Raw genomic sequence first — 22,397 nt, forward strand, 5'->3', positions numbered from 1 at the left:
TTTGTCTCTCTTTTTCTCTTGCCCTGGAGAAAGCGAAAGAGCACTAAGGGAACAAATTTCCTACTCCAGTTCGACCTTCAGACTAGCTTTCTTCTAAGGGCCAGTTCTGAAAAGTCTTTGCATAGTCAAAGGGTCGAAGGCTTCAGCACTACGGACAGCTTCCAGGATGCTGGACCTAGGGAAGCTACTGCCACTTAGGAAGTGGGGAGGAAAGAATTAGGGGACAGGGGGCAGACTGAGTTTAGCAGGGGACAGCAAAGGAGAATGGTGCTCTTCTTTAAGCCTACAGCTCCTTCACCATTCCGAGTCATATCCTAGACACCGAGGAGGAGTGGAGAGAAGAAGCTCCCTTCCTCCCCCAGCCCTGGCCCAAGCCCACCAGCCTCCCCTTGTCTCTGCAGCGAGCCCGAGAGGCAGCTGAATCGAGCCCCGCAGGGCCCCCAGGCAGCGGCGCAGTCCGCAGGCGCTTCTCCGGGACCCCGCAGCTGCCGCCGCTCACGTGGCGCCACGGCCCAGTGGGAGAGGCTGCCCGGGCCCTAGAGCCCGAAGCCAGCGCCCGGGTCGTATTCAGCATCGAGGAGCGAGTGCCGGAGCGCGGCCACCCCTCGACTGGCAGCAGGTAAGGGAAGAAGGGAATTTCGGTGTGGAACCCGAATGCGGAGAGAAGAAACCAAAATTGGGGACTGAGGGAGGAGTCGGGAGTGTCGGGACAAAGCTGAGGTCGGGGCTGGGGTGGAGGGGCAAGAGCAATCTCGATGAAGGCCATGAAGCGCAGCGGGGCAGGAGAGGGTGTAAGGGTGCTGCTGGGAACAGAGCCGATTGGAAAAGGGGCAAATCCTACTCCTCCGTGTCCAATATTAACTCAATTCCCTGTAGAAAGTGAATTCTTTCCGCCGCCCCCTCGCCCCTCACTTCGTACCACTGGGAGAGGATGTGTCACCTGGTTGCATTTGTAAAGGGACCCTTTTGGTTTCCCGAACATAAGGATCAGAGCTCTCTTGGGAAAGGCAGGATGGGAGGGAGGGGGTGCTGTAGGGGAATGAAAGTTGTGATCTGCTTGCCCTCTCTCCAAACGCCGACCTCTTAAATCTCCCTTACATCACAGCCTTCGGAGGGGCTCTCCTTGAGCCCTGATGGACCTCTCGCCTTCTCTTCCCCTCTTAGTCATTCAATTCTCAGTTACCGCTAAGGGTCGAAGTTCCATGGAGTCAGATGATCGAGGCCTGTCTCTTTACGCGGGACACCTGCTCTATAGTACATTAAGCAAACTCTTAGTTCTTCCCTCCCAGGAATGGCTGTGGAAGCCGATCATGGGAGCTTTGACGCCTGGTCTGTTTTCCCTCACCGCGGTGGGGGTAGGAAAGCTTATCTGAGGTGCTTAAAACTCGCCACGGGGACTGAGGGACGTGTTCAGTCCCCCAACTTGGGGCTGTGGAGTGGTGCTGGCGTAGCCAATGAAATTCGTTCTCCTTAAACGGCCACGGGAGTCTGGGAGCTCTATAAAAGTGGCGATTGGCCCTTCGGCAGGGACTGGACTCAGGGCTGGAGCTTTCCCCTTTGGGGACCGGGCCACCTCTTGGAACTCAGCCCTTGATAGCTCGTCTGTCTGCCCTCTCTGGACTCTCTACTTCTGGCCCTCTGGGCACCTAGTAAAAAGCCATCTTCCTTGCTTTGGAAGAAGAGATCCCCCTTTATGTTCCTTCCGTAGAGTTCCGACGGAGAAAGCCCAAGGAGGTGGGTTCAATTCCCCACCCCCCACCCCGCTTCCGGGGCACTTGACCTCCCAGTTTATAATTGGGTGGTGGTGGTCTCGCTGTCTAGGAGAGGCCGCCCAGAAGCGCTGGCCCACTCAGTACGTAGCCAGATCCAGCGCCTCCCGGAATCCGGAACTGAGCCCTTTGCCCACCGCCTCCACCCCCACCCCAGACCGGGACACTGAACGAGGTGGGGGAGGGAGGAAAGGAGAGGAGGGGCGGGATTCTGCATCTTCAGGAGGACAGCTTCCCGGGTAGGAGTAGGAGCCTTCTCTAAGAGACAGCCTCATGGCTTCAGCACCTCAAGAGCAGACAGCTCCCCGGAGCCCAACCTGCTGAGGGGAGCCAGCCCAGGGGATACCAGGAGCGCTTTAGCATCTATGAGGAGCACAGTGTTCGGGTTTACAGTTTTCTGTTTATCCCAGAGGTTCTTGAGCCTACCCGCCAACGGTGCTGGGAATTCAGCCCCGACTCGAGGGACAATTCCCTGGAGCGTGAGCCGCGGGAGGAACTGGCCTTGAGGGTGAGTCGGTTTGCAACCGAACATCCAGCTCTGACGGCTCCCGAGTGCGGAAGCGCGAGCCGGTATCTAAGACGCCGGGAATTGGCGGATTTGGCATGGAGAACCCAGGAGGCGGCGGCCTCAGCGAGGAGGCGGTGGCTGCGGAGGCGGCAGAGGCAATGAGGCTGTGCCGGGCTCTCAGCCGGGAGGGCGCCGGCTCCGCCAAGCCCCCCAAGCACCTGTGGCGGCAACCTCGGACTCGCATCCGCATCCAGCAGCGCTTCTACTCGGACACCGACAAGTACCTTTCGAGTCGGGGCTCCCGCCCCAGCCTCAGACAGTCCCGGGGTTCGTGGCCTTCCTCATTCCAGAAGCGGTAGGTGAACCGGCAAGGGGAGGCCCGGACCGGCGCAGACAAAGGTCGCCATCCCTAACCCCATCCCGCCCGTAATCAGCTCATGAACGGGACTCCGGGTTTTTCCCTCAGATGGGAGTGAGAGGAGGAATCAAGCGGGTTGGGAAAGAGAGCCCAATGTGAGCCTCCAGCCTTGGTTCTCTTAGGTCTGGGGGGTCTGCTGTCGACTGGGCCAGTAACAGGACAGTATTCACGTGAATAATTCGGTGAAGCCCTGGGATTATATGTGTCCTTGTGTGAAGGGGGCGAGGTGGGTCTAGGGGGGGTGTGAGAGAGAAAAAAAGACTGGGTATTTAGTATAGTACATAGTACATTGTATGGGGGTAGGGAGCCTTGTAAGCCCGAGTCTTCACATGTGTCTCTACATATCTAAATAGGTGTGTATGGATATATAAAACCTGGTTGCTTAAAAGACAGGGAAAGAAAAAAAAAGAAAAGGTAAAATTATTGCGTATATTGTTTTGTGTAAATGAGGAAAGGGGGTAGAATACCGAGATACACATAAACGCACAAAAAGAAGGAGGATAAGAGAAAACAGAAAGAGAAAGGGATATTGAAAGAGAGAGAGCCTACTGAGAAAGAGGCACACCGAGAGAAAGAAATGTGAGATATTAGCTAACCTTCATATAAAACTAGAGATTTTGCAGCCCCTTTTCCATACATTGAGAGAGGCAGTGCTGTGTAATGTGAAGAAAGCTGAGTTCAGAGCCAAGAAGATTCAAGTGCAAGCCCTATCTCTGATGCATACCTTGTGACTGAGCAAGTCAACTGACCTCTGGGTGCTCTAGGTACTTTCAAAGGCCAAGGTTGCAGAGAAGGTACTGATCTACATTGGTAAAGGAAGTTTGTTTTTCATTTGAGAACTACTCATACCAATGAAATCTCATATTTAGTACTAATCTTACCCCTTACCTACATTATTCCATTTGAGATTTACAACCATCTTTGAAATAGATTCTACAGGGATTATTATCCTTAGTTTACAAATTAAGAATCTGAGATACCCAAAAGATTAGGTACCTTTCCTCTGGTCACACCTAGTAAGTATCAAATATGAGACTTGAACCAGGATCTCTCATTAATCCAATTCCAGAAAACCATTAACTACATCACACCATCTATAGACAGATGAGAGAGAAATAGAGAAAGTACATGACCCCCCCCCCTTCCCCTGTCCCCAAGGGAAGGGGCCAAAGCTGATACTGCCTTGTCATCCCCCTCCCACCCTTGCACTTCCCTTCAACCCAGTTTGGGATTAGAGCAAGTAAAGCCCATCCCCTGGAGGTTGCTAGACTAATGGAGCATGGTCTGTTTGTTCAGACACATAGTGTTCCATGTACCTATAAGAGAGAGCACAGAGTGAAGAAGCTGTTCTACATTCAAAGGCTCTATGAAGACCCAGAGAAACCAAGCCTAAGAGAAAACATATGCATCTGGAACAGACACTGAGACACACAGAGAGGACAGGGATATAAAGAGAGGAGAAAAATACCAAAACACAGAAAAGGGGAGAGAGGTACAGGTTAAGCAGCAAGATACTGAGATGCAAAAGAGAGGGTTATAGAAATACACAAAGAGAGGAAAGACCTTGACACATATAAGGGGGAATACATTAAAGACATAGAAAGAGAGCAGGGCACATATAAGGGGGAACACATTAAAGACAGAAAGAGAGGGAAGAGAGCAGGGTTTTGAGACAGGGAGAAGAAGGAAGGAAGAAGGGAAGGAGGGGGAGAGGAATAGAAGGAAGGGAGGGAAGAATAAGGAAAGGAAGGAGGGAGGAATGAAGGGAGGGAAGGAGGGAGGGAGGAAGGAAGGGAGGAAGGAAGGAGGGTGGGAGGAAGGGAGGAAGGAAAGAAGGAAAGAGGGAGGGAGGGAAGGAGGAAAGGAGGGAGGGAGGGAGGGAGAGAGGAAAGGAGGGAGGTAGGGAGGGAAGAAGGGAGATTAAAACAGAGAGAGGAAAAGGGTTAATATTGAACTGATAGAAAAGAGAGTCTGAGATAGAGACATAAAAGAAATAAGTAACAGATAAAGTAAGAAATAAGCACACAGAGTAAGTAAAGATAAACAAAGAATTACAGAGAGGTGAAGGGATTTGATTATCTTGTACCTTGCATTTGCTTCTACATTTATTAACCTGGTGTGGAGCACAGATTTTGGAACTAAGAATCCTTCCACTCAGTGACATGATATCTGTGACAAAGTTCTTCCTCTTTATGGATCTCAATTTCCTTCATTGTAAAATTAGAGTTTCTCTGAACCAAAGCCAATACTCCCTCCCAACTTCCAATCACAATTCCAGTTTGGTGAGGTAAATATTTGAGGGGGGGGGGGGAAGAAATACCTTCACTAATCCAATCCCTCAGCTCCAGAAATCAAGGAGGAAACTAACTTCCATAAGCCTCTCATTCACTGCTTAGAATTATAATACAGATCCTGGAGTATCAAAGAGTAGACACCATCTATTTCATTACCACCACCCATTTCACATGATTAAAAAAAAACTGAGACTGAGAGAGAGGAATACTTGCTTAGCATCATTTTTGTTCAGTCATATCTGACTTTTGGTAACCCCATTTCAGATTTTCTTGGCAAAGATATTCCAGGGGATTTTCATTTCCTTTTCCTTTTCCGGCTTTTTTTTTTTTTTTACAGATGAGGAAACTGAGGCAAACAGGGTTATAGAGTTCGTGTCTGAGATTTGAACTGAGATTTTTCTGACTCCAGGCCCAGTACTCTATCCACTTTGACACCTACCTGCCCCATCTAGCATCATATAGCTTACTAAACTCTGTTTAATGAGGTGAAAGAAGAGTCTTCCCTATTCTTAGACATGCTCATTGAAGGAAAAAAGGCCTAGTAAAGAAGCACTACCATGGGGGGGGGGGGGGGGATGGAGCAGGCAAAGGCGTGGGAGAAGCAACAGGAGAAGCCACATAGAAAGTCTTATTCACTCTAGCCAGGTCAACTCCTTCTTCCTTTATCTTTTCTCTATGTTCTACGGCATTCAACCCTTGTTCTTCCCTCCTTTCCTTTTCTCCATTGACTAATGCCTCTCTCTCACCACCACAGTATTCATTTAAGCAACAAGAAGATTGGTTGTAACCAAGCTTGCTGGGGTCACCTGCCTCAATGTTGTGATTGTACATGTCTTACTCTCCAGAATTCTATATGGAACCCATGTATAGATACTGGCTAAATGAATATGAGTACCATAGATGGCATTCTTTTTTCCCCCCCTTTTTTTAATTGAAATTTTTTTTTTATTTTTAAAGCATATGCAAGAATGATTTTTCAACACTGACCCTTGAAAAACTTTGTGTTCCAATTTCTCCCCCTTTCCCCTTCTCCTCCCCTAGATGGCAAGCAATCCAATATATGTTGAATATGGTAAAAAAAAAATGTTAAATCCAGTAGGCATATATATTTATACAATTTGCTTGCTGCACAAGAAAAATCAGATCAAAAAAGAAAAAAGTAAGAAAAAATAAGATGCAAGCAAACCACAACAAAGAGTGAGAATGCTATGTTGTGGTCCAGCCTCAGTTCCCACAGTCCTCTCTCTGGGTGTAGATGGCTCTCTTCGTCATTAAACCACTGGAACTGGCCTCAATCACCTCATTGTTGAAGATGGCCAGGTCCATCATAATTGATCATCATGTAGTATTGTTGTTGAAGTATACAATGATCTCCTGGTCCTGCTCTTTTCACTTAGCATCAGTTCATGTAAGTCTCTCCAGGCCTTTCTGAAATCATCCTGCTGGTCATTTCTTATAGAACAATAATATTCCATAACACTCATATACCACAATTTACTCAGACATTCTCCAATTGATGGGCATCCACTTAGTTTTCAGTTTCTGGCCACTACAAAGAGGGCTGCCACAAACATTCTTGCACATACAGATCCTTTTCCCTCCTTTAAGAATCTCTTTGGGATAGAAGCCCACTAGAAACAATGCTGGGTCAAAGGGCATGCACAATTGTTGGTGGAGTTGTGAACGAATCCAACCATTCTGGAGAGAAATCTGGAATTATGTCCAAAAATTTATCAAACTGTGTATATATACATATATTGTATCTAGGATATACTGTGACATATTTAACATATATAGGACTGCTTGCCACCTGGGGGAGGGGGTGGAGGGAGGGAGGGGAAAATTCTGAACAGAAATGAGTGCAAGGGATAATGTTGTAAAAAATTACCCTGGCATGGGTTCTGTCAATAAAAAGTTATTTTTTTAAAAAAAAGGGGGGGATATGCACAGTTTGATAACTTTTTGAGCATAGTTCCAAATTGCTCTCCAGAATTCTTGGATCAGTTCACAACTCCACCAACAATGCATCAGTGTCCTAATCTTCCTACATCCCCTCCAATATTCATCTTAGCCAATCTGAGGGGTATGTAGAGGTACCTCAGAGTTGTCTTAATTTGCATTTCTCCATAGATGCCATTCTTTCATGTTTGTAGCATGTGGTTGTGCACATGTGAATACGTATGTGATTTAGGGCTGTGTGTGTGTGTGTGCACATTAAGAGTGTGGATATAACAAGGTGCATGTACACTAGCCCAGGATTCCACTTCTTTGAAGCTATTCTAGGATCTTGGGGGGGGGGCGGGTAGGAGAACAACAATGGGGCCTTTTTTCAAAGCATTCATGCTGAGGGAATCCTGTATTTTTCCTACTGTCTATAGGCTGACAAGATTTGGGAAAAAGCGAGGCTGGAAATAATGTTTTACTCCCTTCTCCCCCACAATAATTTCTCCTCCCTTCCATGCCAGCATGGAAAGGCCATGATTGCCTTGTGTCCCCATCTCAGGAAAATTCAGCCCTAGGCTCCTCCTCCTCAGCTCTCAGTTTGAGCTCCCTGCAGCTAACTCATTGCCTCCCCACCTCTGTGATGTCTCCCACTGCGCCTTTCCTGAATTTGTTTTAATCAGTGCCCATTAGTGTTTCTGGCAGCAGCCTCAAATGATGTCCCTAATGAAAAAAATGTCTGCTTGCTCTTCAGGCAAGTGCTTAAGGGAATCAGTATGTGAGCTGGTAATGGGAGGCAGAGTGGGGAGAAGGGTGGAGAGGGCACAAGTGTGTACATCTAAATCTAGGCCAGAGTTGGAAAGGACTCAGAACCCAGAGTAGCTCTTATATTCAATAATGTAAAAGCTGTAAGGGACCACAGAATGTAGAACAGGGACTGAGAGGGCCCTAAAAAACAGACCAAATAATCAACAAGGATTTATTAAGCACCTACTGTGGGCCAAGCACTGGGCTAAATGCTGAACTGTGTAGTATTCTTAGGATTTTAAGAGGCCTAAAGGGGAAGGAAGTACATTTCAGATTTGAGAGATGGTCTAGGCAGACACAGGTGGGAGATGGAAAGTTATTTAAGACTGGAAATCATTCATAAAATTGAAAAAATTTGGAAAGGGGCTGTGAAGTGAAGGACTCTCAATAACAATAAACTAAAAGAGTCTGGTTTTGCTCCTAGAGCTAATAGGGAGGCACAAATTCATTGATCACTCGAGGGAGTGGTCAGACCTGTGCCTTGAGAATTTCATTCTGGCAGCCATTCAGAGGATGGGTTGGAGAGGAGAGAAATTTCCAGATTTAAGCTTAGACCAGTTAGAATTGATTCCAGTTCAATAGCCTTGACAAGAAATAGAGAGGATTTGAACCATGGTGGAGCCATGTGAGCAGGAAGAAAGGACATCAGTCATCAAATCACAGATCACAGAATGTCAGCGCTAACAATCTTTAAAGATCATTTAATCTAACAGTCTTCATTGGAAGAAAAAGAAGGAAGTGGAAACCCAGAGAAGAGACAGAGAAGGCTAGTGTCTGTACTGGAAAGAGTCCAGTCTCCCAAGTACTCACCTAGGCTTCTTTCTAGCATGTTATATTGGAAGTTCTCCCATCTGCACAGATGGAGCAGCTCTTAAAGTCTGCATGATTGTGTGTTAGTGTGATGTGTGTGTGTCTGCCTGCTCATATTTATGTCCATTCACTTCAATCAAATGAACATTTATTAGCTACTACATCAATCTACATAATTGGATACTACATTAGCTACTACCTGGTAGGGAGTAGATTTCCATGACCAAGAACCCTGAAATTTCTCTCTGTGACAACTCTCTCCTGTCCTTCCATCTCTTTCCGAGCTTCATTTCTCCTCCATCCTTCTCATAATCTCCAGCCCCTTGCTCTCTCTGAGACACCTCAGGCCTTTACTCTCACACTGACATTAATTTCCTCCCTTCCCAATCTTAACCTTGTAGCTAATGAATTCAAATATATGCTGCGCTCTATTCTCAATTCCCTTATCCCCTTTTCCTGAAAGCCAATACTTTGCCAAACCCCAGCCAAGGATAACCTCCATCATCAATCTTATCTCCTCCTACTCATTACAGCTGAACAGAGCTAGAGGAAGTCATAGAACTATGCTGATCAGTACCTAACACAGCGCCAAATCTCAATGGGCCTTCGTTGCTCCTGGGTAATTCCTCATTAAAAACTCTTTCCAAATTGACTGTCTCATACCACATAGGCTGCTCCAAACCTCCTTCCTCTTTAGGTCTTCTTTCCCCCATCTCCTCCCAAATCCTTCTCAGGGGATTTCCTGACACACTTGACTGAGAAAACAATGAACAATCTCCAGAAAGCTGCTCTTCTCCCCTGCTCCACATCTCATAGCTCCTTGACATTATCCCCTATTCTCTCCTTTTTTGCTACAGCTTCTGATGAAAAGTGTCTTCTGAGTGTCAAAGCCATTTCCTTTTATGCCATTAATCCCATCCTCTCTTTTCTTTTCTGGTATACTCAATTATCTCTCTCTTTCTGTCTCTGACTCTTCTTCTCTGATTCTTTCATTCTCTCTCTGTGTTTTTGACGGCCTCTCTCTCTGTCTCTGTCTCTTTCCATGTGTATGTGAGTCTATCGTTCCATTTCTATCTCGGTCCCTCTCAATCTTTGTCTTTGTTTCTCTGTCTCTCCATCTCTCTGTCTCTGTTTATGTGTATGTGTGTATCTGTTTTTATGTATCTCCATCTCTGTCTCTGTCCCCACTTTCCCTCTCTCTTTGTCTCTGTGTCTGTATGTTTATGTGTGTGTTTCTTGGTATCTCCACCTCTCTCTCTGTCTCTCTCTGTCCCTCCCTTTCTCAATCTGTCTCTCTCCATCTCTATCTCTGTCTCTATATATCTGACTCTCTGTGTCTCTTCCTGTCTCTATGTGCCTCTCTGTCTCACTGCATCTCTCTCTGTCTCTTCATCTCTGTTTCTCTATCTTTATCTCTGTTTGTGTGTGTGTGTGTGTGTGTGTGTGTGTCCAACTATTTCTCTCTGTGTCTGTGTGTGTATGTCTGTGAGTATGTGTGTATCTCTGTCTCTTTCTGTCTCTGTCTCTCCTGGCTTCTTCTCTGCTGCCTAAAAACAAGCTCAGGTCTTTCCTACCTTTTCCTAACCATCTCCTAAAGCTATCTTCTTACCTCTCCTCCCTTTCACAGCCAAATTCCTAGAAACAGCCACCCTTCTTCCTCTCCCCTCCTCTTCTCACCCTCTCCACAAGCTTTGGTAATATGACTCGGAACCTCATCATCGAACTAAACCTGTTCTTTCCAAGGTTACTAATGATCTCTTGATTGCCAAATCTAATAACTGGCTCTCAGTCCCCACCCTTCTTGACATCTCTGCAGCATCTGATACTAATTAACACCCCATTCTCCTGGATACTCTCCCTTTCTTAGGTTTTCCCGACATCCTTATTTCTAACTGACTGTTTCTTCTCTCTCTCTTTGCAATGTCACCAGCTTTGACTCAGTGTCTAATTGAGGCTGTTCTCTAGATCTCTGTCCTCTGCCCTGTTGTCTGCTGCAGCTAGGTAGAAAGGGAAGTAGAGTTAGAAAGAGTTTAGATGCAGCTTTGTGTGGGATGGATTGTCAGTTGACTCAGTCTCAATTTCCTTATTTGTAAAATGGGGATAAGAAAAGGGCTACTGTGAAGATAAATGAAATAACATGTTATTGGTCTTTGCAAACCTTAAGATGCTAGATATTATTGCTAGTTATTATAGCTAGATATTAATGCTAGTTATTATTATTCTCTTTTTGTACCCCTTCCCTTGATGATCTCATCAGCTTTCTGGGGTTCAATTATAATCTCAGTGAAGATGACTCCTGGATCTGTGAATTTAGCTCTAGTCTCTTTCCTGAGCTTGGGTCCTATTAGAATGTTCCATGAGATCTTCAACTCAAAAGAGTAAAGTTACCTTATTCCCCCTTAACCCACTCCTCTCCAAATTGCCTTATTTCTGTGGGTGGCGCCACCATTATTTCAACCAGCTATGTTCGCTGCCTTTGAGGCATCACTAAAGTTTCCTTTTCCCCGAAGCTTCATATCCACAATCAGTTGCCAAGGCTGGTCAATTCTGTCTCCACAACCTCTCTTGCACCTGCTTCCTCTTCATCAATCACACACACAACCAAGACCCTATTTCAGAGTTTTAACTTCTTGCAGAGACTTTTGCAACAACTCCTTGATTGTCTCCTTGTTTTCATTCTCTCTTCTTTTCAATCCATCCCACACATAACTACCGAACTGATATTGTTAAAGCACAAATCTAACCATATTTCTCCCCTGCTCAAGGAATTCAATGGCTCCCTATTTCTTCTGAGGTCCAATACAGACTCCGTAGCTTTATATTTAAAGTCTCAAATAATCTTGCTCTGTTCTGTTTTTCCAAGTTCATTAAAGGTCCTCTTTTCTAGGCAAATTAGCCTACTGCTCCCTGTTCATGAACATCTATCTCCCTCCTCCTCCCTACCTTTGTAGTTAGTTGTCTCATACCCAAAATGTGCTTCCTGTTTTCTGCCTCTGGGAATTTCTAATTTCCTTCAAGGTATCAAATGTCACCAGGAGTGTAATGGGCTGAAAACTCTGAGCAGATGCACTGAGGTCCGAGCACTTAAAGCCAATTAATTACCAAACTGGACAATACTCTTATCAGTATATGCTTGGAGAAAGAATGGCCTTGCCCAACTACACTACAGGCTTGATCGGTGGTATAGGAGATTAGGTGGAGGAGTTGGTGGGTGGAGTGAGAAAACCAGAGTCACTTGCTCTCACTTTGTATAGCCATTCCTTTCACGTGCACAAAGAATAAAGATCAAGTACTTTCACTTATCCTGACTCCCACTGATTCTAAAATATCCAGTGTGCTAATGCGGTCATCACATAGGAGGTCTTTCATAATTATCTTTGTTGATAGGGTCCTTTCCCCTAAAATTACCTTTAATCATCTTTACCTTGTATATACTTTTAATGTACTTCTCAGGCAATAAGCATTTATTAAGCACCTGCTGTGTACCAGGCACCGTGCTACTCTGTAGAACTCTTGTCCAGGAAAATATAAATTCTTTGAGAACTGGGATTATCTTGTTTTTTTGTCTTCTCAAATAGTAGGAGCTTAATAAATGCTTTTTGAATGAATATAAAGATAAAATGAAGCAGCTCTTGCTCTCAAGAAGCTTACATTCTACTAGGGTGAGGGAGAACATAAATAAATATAAGGAAATACAAGTAATGTACAAAATGAATACCATTATTGGGTGAAAGAGCTCTGACCAGAAGGGGAAGGAGAAAAGCCTCAGATGTCCTTTATAGGCACTGGACTAAGTCCTTTACAAATATTATCTTGTGATCTTCATGATTTAGGAGCTATTATCATTCCCATTTTACAGTTGAAAAAACAAATGGATGGAGGTTGTGACTTGAACAAGATTATTTAATAACTATCTGAGAATGAATTTGAACTCAAGTCTTCCTAACTCCAGGTCCAATACTCTATCCCCTGAGCTACCTCAAAATAGATCAAGAAATCTGGCATTTTCTATAGTATCTGGAGGAGGGACTTTTTTTTATCTTTCTTTGGGAAGCCATTATATTTTGGCAACATTAAGTTTTTATTGTTTCATGGTGACTCCTCTCATTTACATTATTGTAATCATTGTGTATATTATTTTTCTGGTTCTGCTTACCTCACTTTGCATCAGTTTTTATGAATCTTTCCATGTTTCCCTATAGTCATTATATTCCTCATTGCTTACAATTTAGTCACATAACACATTGTATTCATGTACCAGAAGCTGTTTCACTATTCTCAAAGACTGGGCATCTGCTTTGTTTCTATTTCTTTGCTATTACAAAATTGTTGTTATAAATAAACATAAGGGGAAGGGGACTTGATTCTTACATATATAACCTTCAGTATTAAACCCCCTTTAGCTAGCTTCCCAGAGGACAGCTACTACTTCTATGGGTTCTAGATTACCCTGTGAGTATGGGCTCCTTCCACTATAACTCAATTGTCCCTATAGGTGTACTTTCCATTAACAATCAAACAGTAGATACAATTTGTTCTTTTTTTTTAGAATCATCAGTTCCTATATTCTTTTTTATATAGTTTTTTATTGACAAAACATCTATGCATGGGTAATTTTTCATCATTGACCCTTGCAAACACTTCTGTTCCAACTTTTCCCCTCCTTCCCTCCACCCCCTCCCCTAGATGGCAGGCAGTCATGTTAAACATGTTAATATGTATCTTAAATGCAATATATGTGTACATATTTATACAGTTCTTTGGATACAATTTGTTCTTAAGGAAGCATTTACTCAATGTTTGTGGGAAGAGTGGGCATAAATCCAATAGACTAGACTAAAACAAAATAGAATAGGATGGAATAGAGGTGAGGTACATAAATAAAGAGCCCATGGGCCAAGGCAATTCATAGCTGTGGAACTACAAAACCCAATGTTCTTTCTCTCCTAGTGGAGTCCTCATAAAACTCCTTTGGAGAACAATGTCTCTCCCTTAATCTGCCCCTCTCCAAAACTTAAATCTAAATTGCCAGGAGTAGCTCTCTTTTGAGTCATCATTGGATTTTTCCTTTGCTGCCAATGGTTCTGTTCTTTGAAGCTGCTTCTAGCTCTTGCCTCAACTATCATTTGGGATCAGCCTCTGTCTAGAGAGTGCCTTTGCTCCCTCAACCAGACCTCAAACTCTGAAACCAATTCTTTGATTGTTGGATGGATTTTCTCCTCTTGAGATAATAGCTTCTCAACTAGAGGACAGAGGAAGAAATGGAGGGAGAAAAGGAAATCTTCTCCTCCTCCCCCACTTTACTGCCCACCCCACTAGGAGATGAAGAGATGGGTTCTTCTGAAATAGCTGAGCTATTCCAGGGATTAGCATATGAGACAGTTAGGTAGAACAGTATATAGAGCATTGGACTTAAAATCAGGAAGACCTGAATTCAAATTCAGCAAATCAATAACCTCTGTCTACCTCAGTTTCTTTAGCTGTAAAATGAGGATAATACCACTTCCTAACTCTTGGGATTAATATGGAGAAAGTGAAATACTTACAAACTAGAGAGTAAGTGCTTATTTGAATGTTTATTCCCTTTCCCTTGTTTCCCTTTATCTCTGAAAAAGTACTACCAATTTTTGCTAATCTAATGATTCTTCTTTCTTCTGACTCAGAGAGAGAGGTTATTACTTTGTAGAGGAATAAGGGAGATAACTTGTCAATACACTTGTCATGGGTGATTATATCTGGTGATTACATCCCCTCCTTTGGTATAGCCAGGTTTATTTCTTTGTATTGACCTCCTTGGCATATTTGTCTAGCACTGCAATCTCTAGATCAAAAGCTATGGAGATCTTAACCACTTTCTTCAAATAATTCCAGATTACTTTCCAAAATGGTTGGAATAGTTGATAGCTCCACCAAGAGCATTTGTGTGTTCATCTTCCTACAAGCCCTTCAATGTTTTCTTCTTCTCATTTAATTTTTTTTTATTTTTAATACACATTGCTTTGTGAGAAAAATCAGAGTAAAAGGGAAAAAACCATGGAAGAGAGAAAAAAAAACAAAAAAGAAGTGAACATGGTATGTGTTGATTTACATTCAGTCTCCATGTTCATTTTCTGGATGCAGATGGCATCTTCTATCCAAAGTCTATTGGGATTGCTTTGGATCATTGAACCACTGAGAAAGAACCAAATCTTCCATAGTTGATCATCACACATTCTTGCTGTTCTTGTATACAATGTATTCCTGGTTCTGCTTGTTTTGCTAAGTATCAGTTCATGTAAATCTGTAATGCTGGAGAAACTGAGGCAGGAGAGAGATTAGAGAGTTTTCAATAGTTTATTAATTGGAGAGTATAATTGACTGGACAGGACTCTCGTCTCAAATTATCCAGTCAGAGATATACTGGGACCAAGGAATCCATGTTGATCCCAGGGCTGTCATCTCAAAGAATGTAGCCAAGAATGGGTGTATCTCGGGACCTTAAATATTCTTTAGAGACAAAGAAAGTAAAAAAGGCGGGAAGACTTCTGTCAGGTTGGGGGGGAGACCATAACTCCTAAAAGCCCAGAGACAGGATGTCTGAATACCCAGAGATAAAGATGTCAGTGAGGTATCTTGGAATATTTTAGAGGGATATTGTAAATTCTTGAGGACAGGAGTTCTGCTCTCTTGTTTATCTTGCTAGCAATATATAACCTTAGAGTAAACGGTTCCCAGTCTTAATGGACTAGAGTGGGTTTTTACGACTAAGGGGATTTGACAGAACAGTTAAGGAAACTGAAACAAAGGAAACTAGTACAGGGAAACCAAGTCAGAACAGTTAAAGAGAACTGAGGCATAACAAATCTTTCCGGGCCTTTCTAAAATCAGATTGTTTATTATTTTTTATAGAGCAATAATATGCCATTATCTTTATGTACCATAATTTATTCAACCATTCCCCAATTGGTGGGCATCTACTACTCATTTTCCAATTCTTTGCTAGCACAAAAAGAGCTGTTAACAAACATTTTTGCCCACGTGGGTCTTTTTCCCTCCTTTATGATTTTCTTGGGATACAGACTCAGTAATGGCACTTCTGAGTCAAAGGGTATGCAGTTTGATAGCCCTTTGGGCATAGTTCCAAATTGCTCTCAGAATGATTGAATCATTTCACAATTCCACCAGCAATGCATTAGTGTTCCAGTTTTCCCACAATCCCTCCAACATATATCTTTTCCTGTCATTTTAGCTAATCTGAGAGGTGTAAAGTGGCACCTCAGAGAGATTTGAATGTGCATTTCTCTAATCAATAGTGATGTAGAGCATCTTTTTATATGAGTATAGATGCAAACCCTTCAATATTAACAGTTCTCTTCTCTTTGCCAGTTTGCTGTGTTAAGTTCCACGATTCTCTGCCTCATGTAATTGTCATTAATCTTATAAATAAAAGTCTGTCCTGGGGATCTTGCTCTCCTTTCATTTGTCCCTTATTTCAATTTGGGGAAGGGGACAACTGGTCCAGTTGTAAACTTCTGGATTTCCCCATCACATCATACTGGTTCCCTTTCTTCCCTGCCCAGTCAAAAAGGACCCCTAGAGGAATGATTCTGGCTCTCTCCTTCTGTCATTCAGTTCTCTGCTGGAGGTGAAAAGAGACGGGAATGGTGAAAAGAGACCGGAAAAGGGAGGTCCAAGCCTTGCGCTCCCATCCTCCCCAGCTCTGCCTGTGGGACACTGGGCAAATCTCTTCCTCTCTCTGGGCTTCTGGAAAATGAGAGAGGCATACAAAACAGTCCCACGCATTCCTTCCAACTCTGATATTCTGTGGCCTACAGTGAAAGGGCCCTCCCAGCCCTGACACCCCATGTTCTACGGTCCTCCCAGATCTGACATTCTGTGTTCTAGAGTTCCCTCTTTTAAGGTAATTCTGCATCTTAACTGCGTTGTAAGGACGCGTCCAGCTTTGACTGTGAGATTGTCAGTCTATGGAGAAGAGATCTCTGCTCTTACCAGAGAACAAGGGGATTTGCTGGGGGAGGGGGATTGGAGGGTCTCAGTAGGAGAAAGCTGCCATCTCTGCCTCATGGAGCTCGGTTTATTAATAGTCCTCTGTCTTTTAGGTTCTAAAGCCCTTAATAACAAACACAATCTATCTCCGTAAACACTGGGAAGGGCTCATCTGGTTTGCTTCTCACAGCACCACTGGTAATAGAGATCCATTGGACAGATGAGAAAACAAAGTCAGAGAGCTCCGGCCCAGGCTCACTCGGCTAATTCTGGCCAAAAGTCCTAAGGACCGGAATCCAAGTGGGAATCTCTTCTCGGCCCTGGATAGTAAATCTCAGGCCCACTCTGCCTTAATGTTTGCAAAGCACGTTACGCAAGCGCCCAGGGCGAAGAGAGGAGACGGAGCTATCGCCCCCGGGGTCTAGAAGAGAAGCCCCCGGAGCTACCGAGGCAACACACGGTGCAGTGGCGAAGGCCCGGAGCCCCGCCCCGCCCCGCCCCTCCCCAACACCTCCCCCACCCCGCGCGCAACTCACCACCTCCACCTAGCGGCCGCAGTGCGAAAGTGCCAGTCTCTGCCCGTCGGCTCTGGGCAAGCCCATGGCCCTCCACCAGTGGGCAGGGTTCGCCAAGCGGGGAGGGCGGCAGGGGCTGGTGCCTTTTAAATGCCATGGTTTCCATTCTTTGCCTTATTAAGTGAGCTAATTGGGGCTGCTGGCTGGAGGTTTGATCGTCTAAAATCCCCGCTGTAGGAACTGAAGCTGAAAGGGACCTAAGTGAGCGTCTGTCAGTCAACAAGCATTTATTAATCACCAGTTCTGGGCCAAGCCCTGTGCTCAGCGCGGAGTCTAGTCCAGACCCCTTATTTTACAGCGAGACAACAGAGGCCCAGAGGAATCAAGTGACAACCCAGGTCGCACAGCTAGTAAATAGCAAGGTCTCCCTCACTCCAGGTCCAGCACATATCCACTACGGCTGCCTCTCGGGGTTAGCCCAGTGTCTCACAAAGAGTCAGCAGGAGACAGACATAGACAGGGAGACAGAGATAAGAGACAGACAGGCAGAAAGAGATAAACACAGGAAGGCAGAGATAGAGAGACAGACAAGGAGACAAAGAGATACTACAGAGACAGAGAGTGTGTCAGAATCGGAAAGAAAGATACAGAAAGAGAAAGTGAGACAAGGACAGAAAGAAAAACAGAGACAGAGAAAGAGACAAAAAGAGGAACAGAAACAGAAAAAGAGAGAAAGACACAGAGAAAAACAAAGATGCAGAGACCCAGAGAGAAAGAGATTGAGACAGAGTGAGAGAACAAGAAAACACGCAGATGAAACAATGTACAGAACCAATCCCCTTGACCCTGGGATCTGAGGAGTCTTGTGAAATGAGAGGAGCCAGTCATGGGAGAAACCCACCTGGGATGCAAAGAGCCTGCCCTCTGGGAAGAGTGAGGTTTCTGCTAGGTCTGGCTTGCCATGATTCTTGACACAGAGGGAAAAGTTCTGAATGCTAGTGCCTTCTCTCTCATGATTACCTCCAATTTATCCTCTGTTGTTTGTGCATGGTGATATGGTCTCCCCCATTAGGCTGCAAACTCCTCAGGGGCAGGAACTGTCTTGTTCCTTTCTTTGTATACTCAGCACTTAGCACAGTGACTGGAACAAGGTAGGTGCTTCATAAATTCTTACTGACCAGCTGGATTTGGAGGTAGAGGAGCTGAGCTTCAAGCTTGGCCCAGTCTTATCTTTACAGCCTTGTGAGTGTTCGTTTTCTGAGTCTGTTTCCTCATTTGTAAGGAGGCAATTGGATTAGTGACCTTTCAGAGAGCTTATAACATTACATCTGTTGTCTTAGGAGTCTTCTTTCTCCATTCCTAACAGTGTGCCCTCCTCGACCCTTACCCCCCACCCCTGCCTCCCCATCTCTACTTGGAGGGCTCTACCTTTAATCTCTTTCTCCCTTCTGGCTCCTTCCCTTCTCAAGTTCCTCCTGTCTGCCATTCAGCCTTGAGTCTGAGAAGTGTAGCCAGAAATACAAGAGGCTGAGGCTAGGAAGGAAGAATGGCAGGGGGTTTCAATACTTCAGCATGGCAGGGACAGCAATCCGGGATGCTATAAAGGACTTCAGATGGGCCAAAGCACCTCCTCCCCACCCCACAAACACATAGACATGCTCCAAAGGGCAGGACTCAGAGCCCCGGCATCTCCCAGGGGAAGGGTAGGAGCTAAAATTAGGCCAGGGCCAGCTATGGGATTATTTTTACCCACTCAGAGCCAGCAGGGCATTTTCCCACCAGGTGTTTGGTTGCAGAAATGAGGGTGAGGTATGTTGGTAAGGGGGAGGGGACTAAGGCTGTCCTGATAGCCTCTAGGAGGCTATCAAGACCCTGAGGCTGGACTTAACTAGGCACCCTGATCTGGGCAATACTTTCTGAAAAATGGAAATTAATTGATGGGGAGAGAGAGAATGCGGACATTCAAACCTAGATTAACACCCACCACAAAAAAGAGACCAACACATTCAGATCCTCCCCCAGATAGACAACAGAAACACCAAATTATTGACTTGTAGACAGACATAGAAACAGACATACCCCCATTCAGAATTACAAAAATCTCAGAATCAATGAGACATACTTCCAAACCTAGACACACAAACAGAAACTCACAGAAAAGCTCAGACCTCAAAAATACAACTCCCAGAAGCACCAAGACAGCCACAGTCAGATCCAGAAATATACACTAATATAAGAAATCATCACACGTTGAAATATACAAACCCACAGAAGTATTTAGACGTGGATGGCCAGACCTAGAAACGCATCCTACTCCAGTGAAACCAACACATACTGAAACAAACAGAAATACCCAGACACCCAGAGCCAAACTTAGAAACACACACACACACAGTGAAATCAACACACACTGAAACATATCCACAGAAGCACCCAGTTACCGACCAGCCAAAATCAGAAACACATCCTGCTCCAGTGAAAGCAACACACACTGAAACATACAGAAACACTCAGATACCCACAGTCAGACCAAGAGTCACCCACTAATCCAGTGAAACCAACACACCCTGGAAACATACATTTATTTAGCAAGCACAGTGACATCCAGAAACAACCTAACCAACATACACTGAAACATACAGACCTGTAGAAGCACCAAGATTGCTATATTTTAATCCAGAAATATATCTTCAGCTCCTAAACCCGCTGAAATACCAAAACAAACATTTCTAGACATTTCACACTTTCTCATCCAGATTCAAAAACTCACACAAATCCAGACACACAAGATCCGAAGGAACACCAAAACATACTTCTGGGTCTGGACTTAGTCTCATCTTACCGCAAACAGAAACATGAAGGCCTCCAGTACTATCCTAAGACTTAAAAACATCCAGGTCTAGGAAAGCAAACACATATCCAGGGAAACTCTAGAACATAAAACCCAGACCCAGAAACATACCCAAACCAGAGAAACACCTTGATACCCCCTCATAATCAGACCCAGAAACATAAAAGATATTTAAACAAAGACCTAGAAATAAACGGACCCTACACACACACACACACACACACACACACACACACAAAGTGAAACACACCCAGACACAGAAACATTATCCCTCTCTGTCCAAAGAGAAATGGAAAAATCCAAATAAGAATGAAAATATAACTGCCTGCAGAATCCTGCTAGCGTTACTACAAATATATATATATATATATATATTATATATATATATATATATTATATATATATATATTATATATATATATATATATATTTAAAAGTCTGAAACTTGTCTTGCCTCTTGATGAAGAGAGCTATGATAACAGAAATAGCTACACTACAATAAAGAATATGATTAAGTCTGGAAGTGAGGGACAACATGAAGTGACAGAAGACTGGCATTGGGGTCAGCAGGAAGTAAGTTCAAATGCCTCTAGTACCCTTCTACCACCACCACCACCCCTCCCTTCATGGAGGCTGGAGCAGCTACTCTGAAGGAGGAATGGTTGGAAGGAGGGAAAGGATGTAATATTTTACAAATGGAGAAACTAAGACTCTGGGAGTTTACATGCCTCGTCATAGAGTCATAGAAACTCAAGCTGTCCCATTCCAAATCTTAACACATTCTGGAGAAAAGGACCCCCTGGGACCAAGGGGGGGGGGGGTATGAGGTTGGCCCCAGGAGCAATATAGATGCCAGAAAAAAGAAAGCCCTGGGGATGAGCTGGGTTGTGTGTGCCGGTGACAGCCGAGCCTGTTCTGTGTTTCCCCCTGTCTCCCTTTTCAGTCCCATCAGGAGGCCCCGGAGGGGATAGTAGTGGGGGGAGGGGGGGATGTGTGTGTGTCAGGGCCGGGGGTAGGGTGGGGTGAAGGAGAGTGCCGGATGTTTAGCAGTTCGGAGCTCGGGACCGAGAAAGAAAGATGAATCCTGGAAAAGGGAGCAGGATCTGGTCTGTGTCAGGGGCTACACAGGAGGCCAGGAGTCTGGGTCCCAGGGAGTGAGCCTCTTCCCCACCCATCCCTCCCCCAACCCCCTCCGCCCGCCCCTTTTCCGAGTCTCAGCCTTAGTACTGAGCTGACAGGACTAGGGGCTCCGAGGAGGTCGGGTTCTGGTTCTGGCGCCCAGCAGGGTCTGTTGTGGGGAGGGGGAAAGGAAGAAAGGGGAGGGAAAGGAATGGGGACAGCCGTGGCCTCGGGTGCCCCGCCTCCCTCCCGCCTAAAGCGCTCTGACACTTGGAGTCCAGCTGAGTTCAAGCCAGGCCGGCTCCAGAAGGGACCGCGACAGACAGAGACCGGGACAGACACAGACAGAAACAGAGAGGGAGGCGCGGTTGGTGGGGATGAGGCAACAGACAAGACTCGGAAAGAGAAGAGTGTCGGGAGCACAGGGTCGGGGGCTGAGAGGCGGGGAAAGAGGGATGGAGAAGGCTACGAGACGAAAAACTGAGAAGCCGGGAAAGCAAGTTTGGAGTAGAGAAAGACAGAGTCAAAGCCAGAAGCGGGAGCGGAGAAACTGAGGCAGAGGTGAAGAGCAACAGAGAGAGAGGAGGACAAAGGGAGTGAGCGGCAGCGACCGAGACCCAGCGCGGTTGAAGCGGGACCCCGAGAGCCAGAGCACAGTGGGGCGGGGCGGAGCCCCTGTTCCTGGGACCGAGCCAGGCCCCCAGCTGCGGACGGGCGGGAAGGAGAGACTTGGGGGGAGTGAGCTTCGAGGGGGCCCAGGGCGCTGCACTGTGTCTCTGCTCTTCCGGCTACCGCAGCAGCCAGCCTGACCCCTAGCTCGCCGTCCCGGGACCCCCCCGGAAGCCCCGCCCCGGCGACGGGCGGAGAAAAAGACCCGACGCGGAGAGAGGGACACAGACACACACGGAGTGACACACGGGGAGGGGTGGGGGGGAGGGAGAGACAGAGACGGAGACACCCGCAGCCAGAGACACCCCGAAACGGGGACCTACATTGAGAGAGAGAGACACCCAGGGAGAGCCCAGGGGCAGCAATCTGGGAACGTGCGGGGGGCTGGCCAGCCATGCTGGGTGGACAGCGCAGCCCCCCGGGCCCCGGCCCAGGCGCCCCCTCCTCACCAGGCGGGTCTCCCCGGGCTTCCCCGCGCAGCTCCCCCGGGCTCTTCAGGAAACTGCTGGTAAACCAGAGCATCCGACTGCAGCGGCGATTCACCGTGGCCCACCCTCTCTGGTGAGCCTCGCTCCCCGCCTTGGGGACTGTCCCAGGAATGGAGGGAGGGGGTCCCGGGAGGGAGGCGCACTGGAGGGGGAGTGTCTCTAGGACCTGCCAAAGAAACAAGTACCTAGAGCCACATACCATGCTGAGGAAAGGGCAAAGAC

At 45.8% G+C, this 22,397-nt stretch overlaps 1 protein-coding gene across 2 annotated transcripts in view; it reads left to right on the forward strand.

Annotated features, from left to right (window-relative positions):
* Positions 1 to 1,967: 1,967 nt before the first annotated feature.
* The window catches only part of PDE4C (phosphodiesterase 4C), a 49,076-nt gene continuing 28,646 nt past the window's right edge, over positions 1,968 to 22,397 (forward strand). Inside the window, exon 1 of one of the 2 annotated variants that reach the window (XM_031948213.1) lies at positions 1,968 to 2,632. In XM_031948213.1, coding sequence (XP_031804073.1) covers positions 2,373 to 2,632 — 260 coding nt within the window. In that variant the 5' untranslated portion in view covers positions 1,968 to 2,372. Of the gene's footprint in view, positions 2,633 to 21,464; positions 22,249 to 22,397 lie in introns of those variants that run through there. The other variant, XM_031948214.1, reaches the window with a different exon arrangement.

This window comes from Sarcophilus harrisii, chromosome 1 (assembly GCF_902635505.1).
Source record: "Sarcophilus harrisii chromosome 1, mSarHar1.11, whole genome shotgun sequence".
Classification (NCBI taxonomy): domain Eukaryota; kingdom Metazoa; phylum Chordata; class Mammalia; order Dasyuromorphia; family Dasyuridae; genus Sarcophilus; species Sarcophilus harrisii.